This window comes from Hippocampus bargibanti, linkage group LG08, assembly GCF_051943395.1.
Source record: "Hippocampus bargibanti isolate YZ-2025 linkage group LG08, ASM5194339v1, whole genome shotgun sequence".
Classification (NCBI taxonomy): domain Eukaryota; kingdom Metazoa; phylum Chordata; class Actinopteri; order Syngnathiformes; family Syngnathidae; genus Hippocampus; species Hippocampus bargibanti.
In genome coordinates this window covers 3,383,685-3,402,676 of record NC_142741.1, presented here as the reverse complement: position 1 = coordinate 3,402,676, position 18,992 = coordinate 3,383,685, and the positions used below count along the sequence as shown (strand labels likewise).

The 18,992-nt window shown below is 33.1% G+C and overlaps 1 protein-coding gene across 4 annotated transcripts in view; it reads left to right on the top strand.

Annotated features, from left to right (window-relative positions):
• The window catches only part of sema5ba (sema domain, seven thrombospondin repeats (type 1 and type 1-like), transmembrane domain (TM) and short cytoplasmic domain, (semaphorin) 5Ba), a 105,699-nt gene that overhangs the window by 72,048 nt on the left and 14,659 nt on the right, over positions 1-18,992 (top strand). For 3 of the 4 annotated variants that reach the window (XM_089003133.1, XM_089003134.1, XM_089003136.1), the window contains 8 exons: positions 1,254-1,401; positions 2,048-2,273; positions 3,914-4,129; positions 6,504-6,674; positions 14,280-14,330; positions 14,597-14,737; positions 16,138-16,182; positions 17,272-17,477. In XM_089003133.1, the coding sequence (XP_088859259.1) occupies positions 1,254-1,401; positions 2,048-2,273; positions 3,914-4,129; positions 6,504-6,674; positions 14,280-14,330; positions 14,597-14,737; positions 16,138-16,182; positions 17,272-17,477 (1,204 nt within the window). The remainder of the gene's footprint in view (positions 1-1,253; positions 1,402-2,047; positions 2,274-3,913; positions 4,130-6,503; positions 6,675-14,279; positions 14,331-14,596; positions 14,738-16,137; positions 16,183-17,271; positions 17,478-18,992) is intronic. The other variant, XM_089003135.1, reaches the window with a different exon arrangement.

The window sequence follows — 18,992 nt, the reverse complement described above, 5'->3', positions numbered from 1 at the left end:
AAATAACTGAATACGTGAATAAATGAATAAATACATCCATGAATTAATAAATCCATAGATAGATAAATAAGTAAATAAATAAATCTGTCCATAAATGAATAAATCCATAAATAACTAGAGAAATAGATAGATAAATAGATAAATAAATGAATGAATTAATAAATCCATACATAAACATATATAATAAACAAATACATAGAGAAAAAAATGAAAACGTGAATAAATGAATAAAACCAAAAATGAATAAATCCATAAATTAATAATAAATAAATTGATCAATAGACAAATAGATAAATAGATAAATAAATAAATAAATAAATAATAGATAAATAAACAGAAAAACAAATACATAGATAAATAACTGAATACGTGAATAAATGAATAAATACATCCATAAATTAATAAATCCATAGATAGATAAATAAGTAAATAAATAAATCTGTCCATAAATGAATAAATCCATAAATAACTACAGAAATAGATAGATAAATAGATAAATAAATGAATAAATAAATCCATACATAAACATATATAATAAACAAATACATAGAGAAATAAATGAAAACGTGAATAAATGAATACAACCACAAATGAATAAATCCATAAATTAATAATAAATAAATTGATCAATAGATAAATAGATAAATCTCTCCATAAATGAATAAATCCATAAATAACTAGATAGATAGATACATAGATAAATAAATGAATGAATTAATAAATCCATAAATTAATAAATAAATCCATAAATGAATGAATCCATAAATAAATAAATAGATAAATAGATACATAAACAGATAAATAAATACATTTCCCAAAAGGCAAATGCTTCCCCCTTGTGGAAAAGAAAAAAAAACATTGCCAGAGGCCATAGCCAATGCTTTATCTGCACCCAAGCACAAAAAAAAAAACATACAAAACCCGAACAAATTTGTGAATGGTGCTCGACGTCATATTTTCAATAATTTGAATAAATGTATAAATGGCAGTGAATGAGTTTTGTGGCAGTTTTTGGACACTTTAAGTCATTTTTATTGATGTTTTGCATTTGACTAAAAATATCAGCCTGCGTGTTTTGGGTATTTTAGATGCTATAAAAAAAAAATTCTGATGTCAGATAGGAACCAAAAAAAAAAAAGGTGTCGGTTGTCCTTTAAAGCCATAGAATTTTTTTTCCAACCCAAAACAGTTCATTTTAGATTCGAAAAAAAAGTCCACTTTGAGTCATTGTGGTTGCGCCGTCATCTTATCAGGTTCTGCAACGAGGGCGTCTCGTGTCCCCAGTTGGTCCTCTGGTCCCCGTGGGGCTCATGGACCAAATGCAGCAGCGAGTGCAGCGGAGGGGTGCACTCACGAGTACGCACCTGCGAAAATGGTAACAACTGCCCGGGATGCGCCCTGGTAAGCCTCCATTTTGAATTTCAAATTTGAAAACTAGTTATTCGTTAATTTGTTGTGCTATCTATCCAGCTGGCCAGCTACCTAATAGCTAGCTAGCTTGTTAGCTGGCTATCTATTAGGTAGCTAGTTCGTGGGCAGGCTATCTATTAGCTATCTTGTAGCTAGCTAGCGAGTTTTTTTTATCTATTTGAGTTGGGTTGAGTGAATGCTGGCGCATGTGGCTGCCATTGCTCACCCACAGAAAAACTGATCCAGTGACTGTAAAGTGACCTTGAGAGTTTTAAAGGCGCTTAGAAATCAAATGTGCAGTGATACCTTGGCTTACTAACTTAATTGGTTCCCAGAGTGTGTAAGGCGAAAAGTGTGTATCGCAAAAAATAATTTCCCATAGGAAACCATTAAAATGAGAATAATCCGTTCCCAGATCCTCATAAAACATAATTTTTCTACTATATAAGCCTTAAAACTACATATAATATACCTTATTTTATGTGTAATAAATGTGCTATGGTATTATAATTAAAGAAATAAACTGTATTGAATAATAAAGTCGTTTTATTGACTCACTGTATTATTATAATTATTATTGCCCCAAATGCAGCTTTTATTTTGAAAATCAAGCTTGGTGTAATGTTCCCTTTTCCAGGAGTACAAAGCGTGTAACCTGGACGCGTGTCCGGAGGTGAAACGGAACACGCCGTGGACGCCGTGGATGCCGGTCAACGTGACTCAGGGGGGTGCGCGTCAAGAGCAACGCACCCGCTACATGTGCCGCGCTAGGCTAGCTGACCCGCACCAGCTGCAGATGGGGCGCCGCAAGCTGGAGACACGATACTGCCCCAACGACGGCACTGCCGCCTGTGACACTGACGGCAAGGCCTCTTTCCATTCTATCTGGGGGGTAAAAAAATTAATATATGAATAATGATAATAATAATAATAATAATAATAATAATGATAATAATAATAATAATTAATTATTATTATTATTATTATTATCATTATTATAAAATGTAAAAATCGCAATAGTCATGATACAATAATAATAATAATAATAATAATAATAAATAAAAATGCAATACTCATAAGAAAATAATGATGATAATAATAATAATGAATAAATAAATAAATAAATAAAAATGCAATAATCATAATAAATACTACTACTACTACTACTACTACTACTACTAATAATAATAATAATAATAATAATAAAAATGCAATACTCATGAGAAAATAATGATAATAATAATAATGAATAAATAAATAAAAATGCAATAATCATAATAAATACTACTACTACTACTACTACTACTACTACTAATAATAATAATAATAATAATAATAATAATAATAAATAAAAATGCACTAATCATAATAAATACTACTACTACTACTACTACTACTACTACTACTAATAATAATAATAATAATAATAAAATAATAATAAATAAATAAAAATGCAATGCTCATAAGAAAATAATAATAATAATAATAATGAATAAATAAATAAATAAATAAATAACAATGCAATAATCATACTACTACTACTACTACTACTACTACTACTACTAATAATAATAATAATAATAATAATAATAATAATAATAATAATACATAAAAATGCAATAATCATAATAAATACTACTACTACTACTACTAATAATAATACATAAAAATGCAATAATCATAATAAATAAATAATCATAACAATATCAATAATGATCATGATAATAATCAGTTAAAATTGTTATAATAAGCATAATCAATTAATAATAATAATAATAATAATAATAATAATAATAATAATAATAATAATAATAATAATAATAATAAACATTGTAATAGTTTCATCTGTGCTGTATGTCATGCATATTAGCATATTTGTCAATAAAGCTGACTTTGACTTTTTGACTTTGATAGTAATCATAATAAATTAATTACAGTAATAATAATAATAATAATAAAGAAAAAAGGTAATAATAATCGTAATAAATGAACAATCATAGTTATAATGACAATAATAATAATCATCATCAGCATCATCATCATCATCACCATCATAAATAGCAAATGTAATATAATCATAATAAATGAATAATAATAGCGATATATAATAAATAAAATAAAATAAAATAAAATAAAAAAAAATAAAATAAAATACGATACAATACAATACAATACAATAAAATAAAATACAATACAATAAAATAAATAGAGTGTTATTCTCTGGCAATTTTTCTTCTGCTGTCAAGCCAAATGTTATTCTACGACCCCCCCCCCCCCCCCTCCCCCGGCATCCATTTTTGGATGCCTCGCCTCAAATGCTGATTTCACTTTCCACAAACCTCCTACAGGCTCAGGTTTGCCTTCTAGTATCTTACTCCAAGCCAAAACTGTATGTGGACTACGATATTCAGCACTAGTCCTGTTATTGGTCCCAAATATCCTTTTTTTTTTGTATTAAAAACAAGACTACTATTAATTAAATCCATTTTTTTTTAATCTGTAGACCTAGTGGAGGAGCTTCTTCGGACCCCGCTGGTCCGTGGGACGGGCGGACTGGGCTGGTCTTCATGGGACTCCTGGTCCGGGTGTTCACACAGCTGTTCCAAAGGATACCGCACCCGACGAAGATCCTGTAGCGGACCGGAAGGCAAGAGCGCCCCCGTGGCCTGCAGAGGCTCCCCTGTGGAGTACCAGGACTGCAACGTTCAGGCGTGTGTCGGTAAGATTGCCCCCACATTGCCCCCACCAACATGGCTGCCCACTGCGAATAAAATGCCCTTTTTACTTCTCCTATTACTATTTGGTGAGAAAATCTTTGTTTGGTGTCCTCGGGTGTCTCCCGCCAAGCGGCTTGTAGGGTAGAGGCCGCTGACAAAAGAAAGAATGCCCCGCAAAATTGTAATTGATGATGAGATTAGCGGGAAGGATGGAGCCAATATGGATTACCCGGGTTGCGCGAGCCTGTGCGCAAAAAAAAGGGGGGGCCGTAAATCACAGCCTTCGGATCGTTCCTTGGAGGTTCGACGTGAAGAGTTCTCACTCTGACCTAAAAAAAAGTGCAGCAAAAATCTGCTTTTTTTATTGGTTTTTGGCGAGATATTTTTTAAAGAAGGCAACACATTGTATTTAATTTTAATTTTAATTTTAATTTTAATTTTAATTTTAATTTTAATTTTAATTTTAATTTTAATTAATTAAATGTAAAATAATGTAAAGTAATTTCAATTAATTTAAATTACATTACAATTTTTCATTTTCTTTTTTTTGGTTTTTGACCATTGTTTTTTTAAACAAGGCAACACATTGTATTTGAATGTAATTTTAATTTAATTTATTTTCATTTAAGTTAACTTCATTTAGTTTTATTTTAATTTATTGATTATTGATTATTAAGTAATTCTTTTTCCGGTTAATCAGACAGTTGAATTGATTGGATATGCTTCAAAATTGGCAAAAATCTGCTTTTTTTATTGGTTTTTGGCTAAATATTTTTTTTAAATAAGGCAACACATTAATTTTAATTTTAATTTTAATTAATTAATTAAATTTCAATTAATTTAAATTACATTACAATTTTTCATTTTCTTTTTTGTTTTTGTTTTTGACCATTGTTTTTTTAAACAAGGCAACACATTGTATTTGAATGTAATTTTAATTTAATTTATTTTCATTTAAGTTAACTTCATTTAGTTTTATTTTAATTTATTGATTATTGATTATTAAGTAATTCTTTTTCCGGTTAATCAGACAGTTGAATTGATTGGATATGCTTCAAAATTGGCAAAAATCTGCTTTTTTTATTGGTTTTTGGCTAAATATTTTTTTTAAATAAGGCAACACATTAATTTTAATTTTAATTTTAATTAATTAATTAAATTTCAATTAATTTAAATTACATTACAATTTTTCATTTTCTTTTTTGTTTTTGTTTTTGACCATTGTTTTTTTAAACAAGGCAACACATTGTATTTGAATGTAATTTTAATTTAATTTATTTTCATTTAAGTTAACTTCATTTAGTTTTATTTTAATTTATTGATTATTGATTATGAAGTAATTCTTTTTCCGGTTAATCAGACAGTTGAATTGATTGGATATGCTTCAAAATTGGCAAAAATCTGCTTTTTTTATTGGTTTTTGGCTAGATATTTTTTTTAAATAAGGCAACACATTGTATTTAATTTTAATTTTAATTTTAATTTTAATTAATTTAGTTTAACTTAATTTCATTGAAGTTAATTTAATTTAAAATAATTTAAAGTAATTTAAATTAATTTTCATTAATTTAAATTACATTACAATTTTTCATTTTCATTTTGTTTTTGACCATTGTTTTAAACAAGGCAACACATTGTATTTGAATGTAATTTTAATGGTATTTTAATTTAATTTAATTTACTTTCATTTAAGTTAACTTCATTTAGTTTTATTTTAATTTATTGATTATTGATTATGAAGTAATTCTTTTTCCGGTTAATCAGACAGTTGAATTGATTGGATATGCTTCAAAATTGGCAAAAATTGGCATTTTTTTTATATATATATTTTGTCTAGGGATTTTTTTTAAATAAGGCAACGCATTGAATTTTAATTTTAATTTTAATTTTAATGTAATTCAATTTTAATGTAATTTTAATTTTAATGTAATTTTAACACAATGTAATTTAATGTAATTTTAATATAATTTAATTGAAATAAATTTCATTTAAATTAATTTAAAGTAATTTAAATTAATATAAACTAATTTAAATTACATTACAATTTTTCATTTTCATTTTTCATTTAATTTATTCATTAAAAATTCCATTTAAATTTTCATTTATTTTAATTTATCAATCATAATTTTTGCCCAGGCATCGCATTTTTAATGTACTTTTAATATAATTTTAATTTTAGTTGTAATTGCAATTGTAATTTTAATTTCTGTTCATTTATTTTCCTCTAATTTTTTTTCCTTTTATTTTATTGTATTTTTATGTAATCAAATTTCATGTCATTTTGCTTACATATATTTTAAGCGTATTTCATTCTTATGTATTTATTCTTTTTAAGGCTGTACTGTAGCATGAGGTCACGTGTGTGGTTGTTTACAGTGAAGGGCGCGTGGTCGTGCTGGTCGTCGTGGTCGCAGTGTTCGGCGGCGTGCGGCGGAGGCCACTACCAACGCACCCGAGCGTGCGGCAGCCCGACGCCGGCCGGCGGGGGCGACATCTGCCTGGGACTGCACACCGAGGAGGCGCTCTGCAATACGCACACGTGTGACGGTAAGGACCACTTTTTTGTTTCCTAACTGACATCAGAAAAACGTTTTATAGCATCTAAAATACCCAAAACACGCAGTATGATATTTTTAGTCAAATCCAAAACACCAATAAAAATGACTTCAAGTGTCTAAAAAGTACTTCAATTTGACGTATTGCCTTGCTCTCAAATCAAAACAATGGCTTCAGATTCGGAGAATATGCTTTCTTGTTACACATCCAGTTATGAATATGATTCAAATACAGTAAAGTCTCGTTATATCGATATTCAAGGGAGTCCGAAAAAATATCGATATAACCGGGACTATCGATATATCCGACCCTGTTTGCATGTAATTTTATCCGTGCGTGCATAGAAATAGTATCGATATAACCGGGACTATCGATATATCCGATATCGATATAACGAGACTTTACTGTAGTTCTGAAGAAGAAAGCATACATGTTTGCAATCGATTAAAGAATTAATTCCGTGTCATTTTGAGGCATCAGGGGTGGGAAATGTAGCACCAAAAAGAGGCAGGAAATGGCAACCAAGCTCCTGTGAGGAATTAATCAGCCCGTTTCCACAGGCTGATTAATTCCTTACATGGAGCTTTGTCGCCCTCTTCTGCCTATTTTTGGTCCTACACGAAGTTTTCAGACCAAACAAAGTACAGCAAAATGCATTGACGTGATGGAAGGACTGCTACAATGTGTCCTTTTTTCCAGTCAGTGGGCGTTCCTTCAGTGACGTCACGTACGGACTCGTCACCAACTCAAAAACAAGACTTCCGGAATATTCAGCGCGAGTCTTAAAATATAGCTATATGCGGTGGAATCTTTGTTAAATACGCTCAGTACAAGTCATTTGAAGACATTTTACAAATTATGGACACAAATTGTCCGGAGACGTCGGTTGTCCTTTTAAGGTGACTTATTTTCATTCCCCATATTTGTTATTTTTTATTTAATTCTGATTTTTTTTGGGGGTGGGGTTGTTTTTGTATGTGTTTGTTTTTAAGGTGCCTGATGAAAATTGTATTTTCTTTTCTTACTCTTTAAGGTGATCTTTCTTAAATTTGCATTTATTTCTCTTTTTTTTTTTTGTTAATTGATTGTTTTTTAGGGTGGTTTAGTTTTTAGGGTAATTGATGAGGATTTTTTTTTCTTTTTTTTGTCTTCAAGGTGACTTTTTTTCCATTCTGCATATTTTTTATTTTATTTTTTATTAATTCTGAATTATTTTGGGCAGGGTTTGTTTTTACGTGTTTGATTTTAGGGTGATTGATGAGGATTTTTTTTTCCTTTTTAGTCTTTAAGGTGACTTTTTTTCATTCTGCATATTTTTTATTGTATTTTTTCTTAATTCAGATTTTTTTGTGGTGGGGGGTTTACACGTGTTTGATTTTAGGGTGGTTGTTGAAGATTTTTTTTCCCTCCTTTTTAGTCTTTAAGGTGACTTTTTTTCATTCTGCACATTTTTTATTTTATTTTTTTATTAATTCTGAATTATTTTGGGCAGGGTTTGTTTTTACATGTGTTTGATTTTAGGGTGATTGATGAGGACTTTTTTTTCCTTTTTAGTTTTAAGGTGACTTTTTTTTCATTCTGCATATTTTTTCTTAATTCAGATTTTTTTGTGGTGGGGGGTTTACACGTGTTTGATTTTAGGGTGGTTGTTGAATATTTGTTTCCCCCTTTTTAAGTCTTTAAGGTGACTTTTTTTCATTCTGCACATTTTTTATTTTATTTTTTTATTAATTCTGAATTATTTTGGGCAGGGTTTGTTTTTACATGTGTTTGATTTTAGGGTGATTGATGAGGACTTTTTTTTTATTTTTTAGTTTTAAGGTGACTTTTTTCCATTCTGCATATTTTTTATTGTATTTTTTCTTAATTCAGATTTTTTGTGGTGGGGGGTTTACACGTGTTTGATTTTAGGGTGATTGATGAGGATTTTTTTTTCTTTTTTAGTCTTTAAGGTGACTTTTTTTCATTCTGCACATTTTTTATTTTATGTTTTATTAATTCTGAATTATTTTGGGCAGGGTTTGTTTTTACATGTGTTTGATTTTAGGGTGATTGATGAGGATTTTTTTTTTAGTTTTTAGTCTTTATGGTGACTTTTTTCATTCTGCGTATTTTTTATTGTATTTTTTATTAATTCAGATTTTTTTGTGGTGGGGGGTTTACACGTGTTTGATTTTAAGGTGGTTGTTGAAGATTTTTTCCCCCTTTTTAGTCTTTAAGGTGACTTTTTTTCATTCTGCAAATTTTTTATTTTATTTTTTATTAATTCTGAATTATTTTGGGCAGGGTTTGTTTTTACATGTGTTTGATTTTAGGGTGATTGATGAGGATTTTTTTTCCTTTTTAGTCTTTAAGGTGACTTTTTTTCCATTCTGCATATTTTTTATTGTATTTTTTCTTAATTCAGATTTTTTGTGGTGGGGGGTTTACACGTGTTTGATTTTAGGGTGGTTGTTGAATATTTTTTCCCCCTTTTTAAATCTTTAAGGTGACTTTTTTTCATTCTGCACATTTTTTATTTTATTTTTTATTAATTCTGAATTATTTTGGGCAGGGTTTGTTTTTACATGTGTTTGATTTTAGGGTGATTGATGAGGATTTTTTTTTTCCTTTTTAGTCTTTAAGGTGACTTTTTTTCATTATGCACATTTTTTATTTTATTTTTTTATTAATTCTGAATTATTTTGGGCAGGGTTTGTTTTTACATGTGTTTGATTTTAGGGTGATTGATGAGGACTTTTTTTCCTTTTTAGTTTTAAGGTGACTTTTTTCCATTCTGCATATTTTTTATTGTATTTTTTCTTAATTCAGATTTTTTGTGGTGGGGGGTTTACACGTGTTTGATTTTAAGGTGGTTGTTGAAGATTTTTTCCCCCTTTTTAGTCTTTAAGGTGACTTTTTTTTCATTCTGCATATTTTTTTTTAATTCTGTTTTTTTTTGTCTGTGTGGGGGAGGGGGGGATTTACCTCGTGTGGATTTGGACATGGACATTTTCTGTTTTCCTCCCCAAGACGTTCAAAGCCCAGACACCTTGTGCTCAAATTGCCCCGTTGTCTCCTGTCAAGTGCCCCCCCTCAAGTGCTTTTCAATTGGTATTATTCCAAATGCCAATCAGGAAACACACACTCCTCCTGCCTCCTCTGTAATTACTAACCGTGAGTGTGTGTGGGGGGGTAAATGACTTCCTGTCATTTCCGAGATGGTAATCGCCCCAACGCCCACTTTTGATCGGCTTTTACCTCTCTGGTGTCCTGTCAATCGACTGTCGGCTACAGTGACCGTTTGCTAATCGGTCGTCAGGTGTCGGTACCCGTCACTCAAGGCGATGATTAAACTTTGACATCAGTGCACAAAGGAGAAAAGTGTTTGCGGATGCGTACAAGCTGCCTTATTTAAAAAGGGGTGGTATGTGCCGTGGCTAGCTATCTAGCTAGCTATCTGTTGGCTGTCTATTAGTTATCTACTAGCTGGCTAGCTAGCTTTCTATCTGTGTGTTTAATAGTGACATTCAGTGTATTAGCTAACTAACTATCTGGCTAACTATCTATTAGTTATATAGCAATATAAGTAGCTAGCTATGTAGCTAGCTATCTGTTGGCTATCTATTAGCTATCTACTAGCTGGCTAGCTAGCTTTCTATCTGTGTGTTTAATAGTGACATTCATTGTATTAGCTAACTAACTATCGGGCCAACTATCTATTAGTTATCAATCTAAGTGGCTAGCTCGCTATCTGTTGGCTATCTATTACTTATCTACTAGCTGGCTAGCTAGCTTTCTATCTGTGTGTTTAATAGTGCCATTCAGTGTATTAGCTAACTATCTGGCTAACTATCTATTCGTTATATAGCAATCTAAGTGGCTAGGTATCTAGCTAGCTATCTGTTGGCTATATATATATATATATATATATATATATATATATATATATATATATATAAAACTATCTAGGTGGCTAGCTATCTAGTTAGCTATCTGTTGGCTATCTATTACTCATCTACTAGCTGGCTAGCTAGCTTTCTATCTGTGTGTTTAATAGTGACATTCAGTGTATTAGCTAACTAACTATCTAGCTAGCTAGCTATTAGCTATAGAGCTATCTAGGTGGCTAGCTATCTAGCTAGCTATCTGTTGGCTATCTATTACTCATCTACTAGCTGGCTAGCTAGCTTTCTATCTGTGTGTTTAATAGTGACATTCAGTGTATTAGCTAACTAACTATCTAGCTAGCTATCTGTTGGCTATCTATTAGCTATCTACTAGCTGGCTAGCTAGATTTCTATCTGTGTGTTTAATAGTGACATTCAGTGTATTAGCTAACTAACTATCTAGCTATTAGCTATAGAGCTATCTAGGTAGCTAGCTATCTGTTGGCTATCTATTAGCTATCTACTATCTGTCTAGCTACCTTTTTATCTATTTACTTCCGGGTTGAGTGAATGCTGGCGCGTGTGGTTGCCGCTGCTCACCCACAGAAAACTTGACCTTGAGAGTTTTGAAAGGCACTTACAAATGAAATGTATCATTATTATTATTATTATTATTATTATTAAGCTAGTTGAATTAATGAATGAATCTTTCAAAATTGGCAAAAATCAACCATTTTTTTAATTGATTGTTTTTAATTGATCGTTTTTATAAGGCAATGACAAAGATCAAAATGTAATCAACCCCCAAAATCTTTGATTGATCACATGATCCCAACGTAAACATCAAAGCTAACACGTAGCCGTGCCTCCGGCATGACGGTGGAGTCTTTTGTGTGTGTCTAGATCAGACATGGGCAAACTACGGCCCGCGGGCCACATACGGCCCGTTAGGCTTTTTAATCAGGCCCGCCGAATTTACCCAAATTATAATACAAACAGTTTCTAAAACTCATGACAAAAAGTTAGCGAACAACAGGGCAGATAACTGAAAAGTTGCCTGGCCCATTTTTCACAACTTGAAGCACAATGAGATAACTAATCACATTAAAAAACATTGTCACAAAGTATAGTTTTTTTTTAGATCAAGAATGCACCTACTACAAACGCTACCGTACTTAATTTACGGTAAATGTACAAGGCTGTAGATTTTTAGTCTTTAAGGTGACTTTTTTTCATTCTGCACATTTTTTATTTTATGTTTTATTAATTCTGAATTATTTTGGGCAGGGTTTGTTTTTACATGTGTTTGATTTTAGGGTGATTGATGAGGATTTTTTTTTTAGTTTTTAGTCTTTATGGTGACTTTTTTCATTCTGCGTATTTTTTATTGTATTTTTTATTAATTCAGATTTTTTTGTGGTGGGGGGTTTACACGTGTTTGATTTTAAGGTGGTTGTTGAAGATTTTTTCCCCCTTTTTAGTCTTTAAGGTGACTTTTTTTCATTCTGCAAATTTTTTATTTTATTTTTTATTAATTCTGAATTATTTTGGGCAGGGTTTGTTTTTACATATTGTTTGATTTTAGGGTGATTGATGAGGATTTTTTTTTTTTTCCTTTTTAGTCTTTAAGGTGACTTTTTTTCATTCTGCACATTTTTTATTTTATTTTTTATTAATTATGAATTATTTTGGGCAGGGTTTGTTTTTACGTGTTTGATTTTAGGGTGATTGATGAGGATTTTTTTTTTCTTTTTAGTCTTTAAGGTGACTTTTTTTCATTCTGCATATTTTTTATTTTATTTTTTATTAATTCTGAATTATTTTGGGCAGGGTTTGTGTTGCATATTTTTTATTTTATTTTTTATTAATTCTGAATTATTTTGGGCAGGGTTTGTTTTTACATGTGTTTGATTTTAGGGTGATTGATGAGGATTTTTTTTTTCCTTTTTAGTCTTTAAGGTGACTTTTTTTCCATTCTGCATATTTTTTATTGTATTTTTTCTTAATTCAGATTTTTTGTGGTGGGGGGTTTACACGTGTTTGATTTTAAGGTGGTTGTTGAAGATTTTTTCCCCCTTTTTAGTCTTTAAGGTGACTTTTTTTTCATTCTGCATATTTTTTTTTAATTCTGTTTTTTTTTGTCTGTGTGGGGGAGGGGGGGATTTACCTCGTGTGGATTTGGACATGGACATTTTCTGTTTTCCTCCCCAAGACGTTCAAAGCCCAGACACCTTGTGCTCAAATTGCCCCGTTGTCTCCTGTCAAGTGCCCCCCCTCAAGTGCTTTTCAATTGGTATTATTCCAAATGCCAATCAGGAAACACACACTCCTCCTGCCTCCTCTGTAATTACTAACCGTGAGTGTGTGGGGGGGGGTGGTAAATGACTTCCTGTCATTTCCGAGATGGTAATCGCCCCAACGCCCACTTTTGATCGGCTTTTACCTCTCTGGTGTCCTGTCAATCGACTGTCGGCTACAGTGACCGTTTGCTAATCGGTCGTCAGGTGTCGGTACCCGTCACTCAAGGCGATGATTAAACTTTGACATCAGTGCACAAAGGAGAAAAGTGTTTGCGGATGCGTACAAGCTGCCTTATTTAAAAAGGGGTGATATGTGCCGTGGCTAGGTATCTAGCTAGCTATCTGTTGGCTGTCTATTAGTTATCTACTAGCTGGCTAGCTAGCTTTCTATCTGTGTGTTTAATAGTGACATTCAGTGTATTAGCTAACTATCTGGCTAACTATCTATTAGTTATATAGCAATCTAAGTGGCTAGGTATCTAGCTAGCTATCTGTTGGCTATCTATTAGCTATCTACTAGCTGGCTAGCTAGCGTCCTATCTGTGTGTTTAATAGTGACATTCAGTGTATTAGCTAACTATCTAGCTAGCTAGCTATTAGCTATAGAGCTATCTAGATGGCTAGCTAGCTATCTGTTGGCTATCTATTACTTATCTACTAGCTGGCTAGCTAGATTTCTATCTGTGTGTTTAATAGTGACATTCAGTGTATTAGCTAACTAACTATCTAGCTAGCTAGCTATTAGCTATAGAGCTATCTAGGTGGCTAGCTATCTAGCTAGCTATCTGTTGGCTATCTATTACTCATCTACTAGCTGGCTAGCTAGCTTTCTATCTGTGTGTTTAATAGTGACATTCAGTGTATTAGCTAACTAACTATCTAGCTAGCTATCTGTTGGCTATCTATTAGCTATCTACTAGCTGGCTAGCTAGATTTCTATCTGTGTGTTTAATAGTGACATTCAGTGTATTAGCTAACTAACTATCTAGCTATTAGCTATAGAGCTATCTAGGTAGCTAGCTATCTGTTGGCTATCTATTAGCTATCTACTATCTGTCTAGCTACCTTTTTATCTATTTACTTCCGGGTTGAGTGAATGCTGGCGCGTGTGGTTGCCGCTGCTCACCCACAGAAAACTTGACCTTGAGAGTTTTGAAAGGCACTTACAAATGAAATGTATCATTATTATTATTATTATTATTATTAAGCTAGTTGAATTAATGAATGAATCTTTCAAAATTGGCAAAAATCAACCATTTTTTTTAATTGATTGTTTTTAATTGATCGTTTTTATAAGGCAATGACAAAGATCAAAATGTAATCAACCCCCAAAATCTTTGATTGATCACATGATCCCAACGTAAACATCAAAGCTAACACGTAGCCGTGCCTCCGGCATGACGGTGGAGTCTTTTGTGTGTGTCTAGATGCATGTTGGGCCCCAAGGGAGCAGATGGAGGTCCAGGCTGAAAGTGGAGGTAAATTTCACCCCTCCCAAAAAAAAAGCTAAATTAGTTGATTTTATTGTGGTGGGAGTTTTCCTCTTTTTTTTTTTTACCCTCTTGGGTCAACGGTTTCATTTTCCGCCCTTCTCGTCATTTCCAGTGTCCGGTGGCTGGTGGCTTCAGTGTGTGTGTGTGTGTGAGGGAAGGGGTCAGGGGGTCAAGGGGTCAGGTTTTGGGTTTTTCAACCGGTTATGACGCAGGTTGGATTTTTTCTTGACAGTAATGTCATTTGTGTGCAGGTGGCTGGATGTCCTGGTCACTGTGGTCGGCCTGCGACGACTCGGGGGTACAAACGAGGACCCGAACGTGCGGTGCCCCCGCCGGCTCCGCCCCCTGCGTCGGCAACGCCACCCAGCGGAGGGACTGCAACGAAATACCCGGTGAGTTTACAACATGTTTTCAATTTGAGGATTGGATCCTTCTACGGGATGGAAAATACAGTGAGACCTCAACTTATGAACTTAATTGGTTCCCAGACAGAGTGTGTAAGGCGAAAAGTGGGTATCTCAAAAAAAAAATTCCCATAGGAAACCATTAAAATGGGAATAATCCGTTCCCGGGTTTCCATGAAATATACTTTTTAACTAAATAAGCCTTAAAACTACACACAACATACCTTATTCTATGTATAATAAATGTGCTATTGTATTGTAATGAAAGAAATATACTGCATTGTATCATAAAGTCACTTTATTTACATTTGTGATGGTCATTGATGGCTTGATGGAATGGCGTTGGAGGTCGAAGGGAATTGCTGTTTGGAAAGAGAGGCGCATTACATGAGGACTGTAATTAAATTATTTATTTATTTATTGAATTATATTTATTAATACTTGTGTATTTGTTTATGTGTTTGTTCATGTTTAATTTATTTAGTTTTGTATTTATTTGTTTATTTAAGTGTTTGTTTATTTATTTGTTTGTTTATGTGTTTATTTATTTGTTTATTTTTTGTGTTTTTAGGGTCATTATTTATTTATTTGTATATTTATTTAATTATATTTATTAATACTTGTGTATTTGTTTATGTGTTCATGTTTAATTTATTTAGTTTTGTATTTATTTGTTTATTTAAATGTTTGTTTATTTATTTGTTTATGTGTTTATTTATTTGTTTATTTTTTATGTGTTTTTAGGGTCATTATTTATTTATTTGTATATTCATTTAGTTTTTTTATGTTGGTTTGTTTGTTTTTTTATTTTGTTATTTTTTTGGGTTCTTAGAGTGCTTATTTATTTACATATGTATTTATTTTATTTATCTATTTTTTATTTATTTATATGTTTTGAAAGTTGTATTTGTATTTATCCTTTATTTTTGTATTTATTGATTGATTGATTTACGTATTTATGTATGTATTTATTTAATTATTTATTTGTTCATTTGTTTACATGTTTATTATTATTTTTTTTGGTGTGTGGTTTTAGGGCGCTTATTTATTTATGTGTGTATATAAATGTATTTATTACGTGACTGTAACGTGTCCTTGAGAGTTTTGAAAGGCGCATATATATGAAATGTATTATTTATTCATTCATTCATTCATTCATTCATGTATTTATTTTTTTATTTTTTTATTTATTTATAGAAAGACAGGGTGCACCACCAAGCAAGTTGTGTCTTTGTTGTCTTGTCTCCACGGATCGAGCAACTTCAATGCCATCGCCATTGCATGTGTACCCCCCCCCACCTGACCCCCAAACCCCACTGTTTTTTTACATGTTTTTAATGCATGTGCATGTGCGTCTGACCGTGCGTTCCTGTCTTTCCTCTCTGCAGTCGTCCTCCCCGCGCCGGCTTTTGACAAGGACCAACTCTGCGGAGGTAAGTGGATTAGCAGTGGTCTGACACCCCCCCACCCCAGCCCCCCTTCCAGCCCACTTGCCATCACACCAAACGTGAACCAACGCATGCTACACGCTGTGAGCATCCTTGTGTCGCTTCAGTTTTTGTCTGTACAGTGATACCTTGGCTTACGAACTTAATTGGCTCCAAGACAGAGTGTGTAAGGCGAAAAGTGTGTATCCCAAAAATTAATTTTCCATAGGAAACCATTAAAATGAGAATAATCCGTTCCCAGGTCCCCATAAAACATAATTTTCTATTATATAAGCCTTAAAACTACACACAACATACCTTATTCTATGTATAATAAATGTGCTATTGTATTATAATTAAAGAAATAAAGTGTACTGTATAATAAAGTCGGTTTATTTACCTTTGTGATGGTCATTGATGGCTTGATGGAATGCCGGTTTCATCAGCATTAAACACTTGATGAGGAACGTAGCCTTCTTCTTTCGTCATTTTGAGGAACGATCCCTTGTAGGTGCTTTCTTTGCTATAATTTTACCTAGTTCCTCATCAATTGTGTTCTGTTTAGCTGGGTTGATAGCTTTTTGCATCAAGTGTACAGATGGCTTGTGCGGGTTGTTTGTGTAGCCTGATTGATGGCATATTTTAACCTTGCAGTCTACACTCTGCCTTTGAACTATCAAAGATGAAACTCTCTCACTGTCATCTGCCTGTCTCTTTAATGTTTAACCCCCCCCCCCTCACTGCTGCATTCTTGACCAATCACGTGGCTTTAACCGAAGACTGGGGGCGGGGAATAGAGGACAAAAACAGTCGGCTGCCATTTTGTTGTGAGAAGAACGGGCTCGTTCGCCAACGACGCGTCACTTATTCAATTTCCAGCGAGCTAGCGAGTGAGCTAACTAGCTCTCATGTATTCAGCTAGCTGGCTAATCCTTTACATCACTGGTGTCAAAGTCAAGGCCCAGGGGGGAAAATCTGGCCCGCCAGATCATTTTATTCGGCCCGCGAAAGCAAATCAAACTTGTGAAATTCCACGATGCTTCCTAAAATCCGAACCAAAATTTTAATTTGTTTGTTTTTGTGGTTTCCGGTTAGCGTTCACGTCCATCCACCTGATCGCTACGGGGGTGTCGTGCTTCATGGGCGCCGGTCTTTTGTCCTTCCTGGTCTACGTGTACTGTCAACGCTTCCACAAGCCGTCGCAAGAGTCGGCCGTCATCCATCCGACCACGCCCAACCACCTCAACTACAAGGGCAACGCCACGCCAAAGAATGAGAAGTACACGCCGATGGAGTTCAAGGTTGGTTGAGCATTCGCCATTTGGCATGAGTGAGTGAGTGAGTGAGTGAGTGAGTGAGTGAGTGAGTGAGTGAGTGAGTGAGTGAGTGAGTTTTTGTCGCCTGAAAACATGTTACGATACATGGTGGTTTTTTGGCCTAAAAATGCCTTACTATACATGGTTGGGTTTTTTTTCAGCTAAAAATGCCTTACTATACATGGTCATTTTTTTCGGCTAAAAATGCCTTACTATACATGGTCGTTTTTTTTCGGCTAAAAACGCCTTACTATACATGGTCGTTTTTTTTTGCCTAAAAACGCCTTACTATACATGGTCGTTTTTTTCGGCTAAAAATGCCTTACTATACATGGTCGTTTTTTTCGGCTAAAAATGCCTTACTATACATGGTCGTTTTTTTCGGCCAAAAATGCCTTACTATACATGGTCGTTTTTTTTCGGCCAAAAATGCCTTACTATTCATGGTCGTTTTTTGGCCTAAAAATGCCTTACTATACATGGTTGGGTTTTTTTTTTCAGCTAAAAATGCCTTACTATACATGGTCGTTTTTTTCGGCTAAAAACGCCTTACTATACATGGTCGTTTTTTTCGGCTAAAAACGCCTTACTATACATGGTCGTTTTTTTCGGCTAAAAATGCCTTACTATACATGGTCGGTTTTTTCGGCTAAAAATGCCTTACTATACATGGTCGTTTTTTTCGGCTAAAAATGCCTTACTATACATGGTCGCTTTTTTCGGCTAAAAATGCCTTACTATACATGGTCGTTTTTTTTTGGCCTAAAAACGCCTTACTATACATAGTCGTTTTTTTCGGCTAAAAATGCCTTACTATACATGGTCGTTTTTTTCGGCGAAAAATGCCTTACTATACATGGTCGTTTTTTTTGGCCTAAAAACGCCTTACTATACATGGTCGTTTTTTTTTCGGCCAAAAATGCCTTACTATACATGGTTGTTTTTTTTCGGCTAAAAATGCCTTACTATACATGGTCGTTTTTTTTTTGGCCTAAAAACGCCTTACTATACATAGTCGTTTTTTTCGGCTAAAAATGCCTTACTATACATGGTTGTTTTTTTTGGCCTAAAAACGCCTTACTATACATGGTCGTTTTTTTCGGCCAAAAATGCCTTACTATACATGGTTGTTTTTTTTGGCCTAAAAACGCCTTACTATACATGGTCGTTTTTTTCGGCCAAAAATGCCTTACTATACATGGTTGGTTTTTTTTTTGGCTAAAAATGCCTTACTATACATGGTCGTTTTTTTCGGCTAAAAATGCCTTACTATACATGGTCGTTTTTTTTCGGCTAAAAATGCCTTACTATACATGGTCGTTTTTTTTGGCCTAAAAACGCCTTACTATACATAGTCGTTTTTTTCAGCTAAAAATGCCTTACTATACATGGTTGTTTTTTTTTCGGCTAAAAACGCCTTACTATACATGGTCGTTTTTTTTCGGCTAAAAATGCCTTACTATACATGGTCGTTTTTTTTTTTTGGCCTAAAAACGCCTT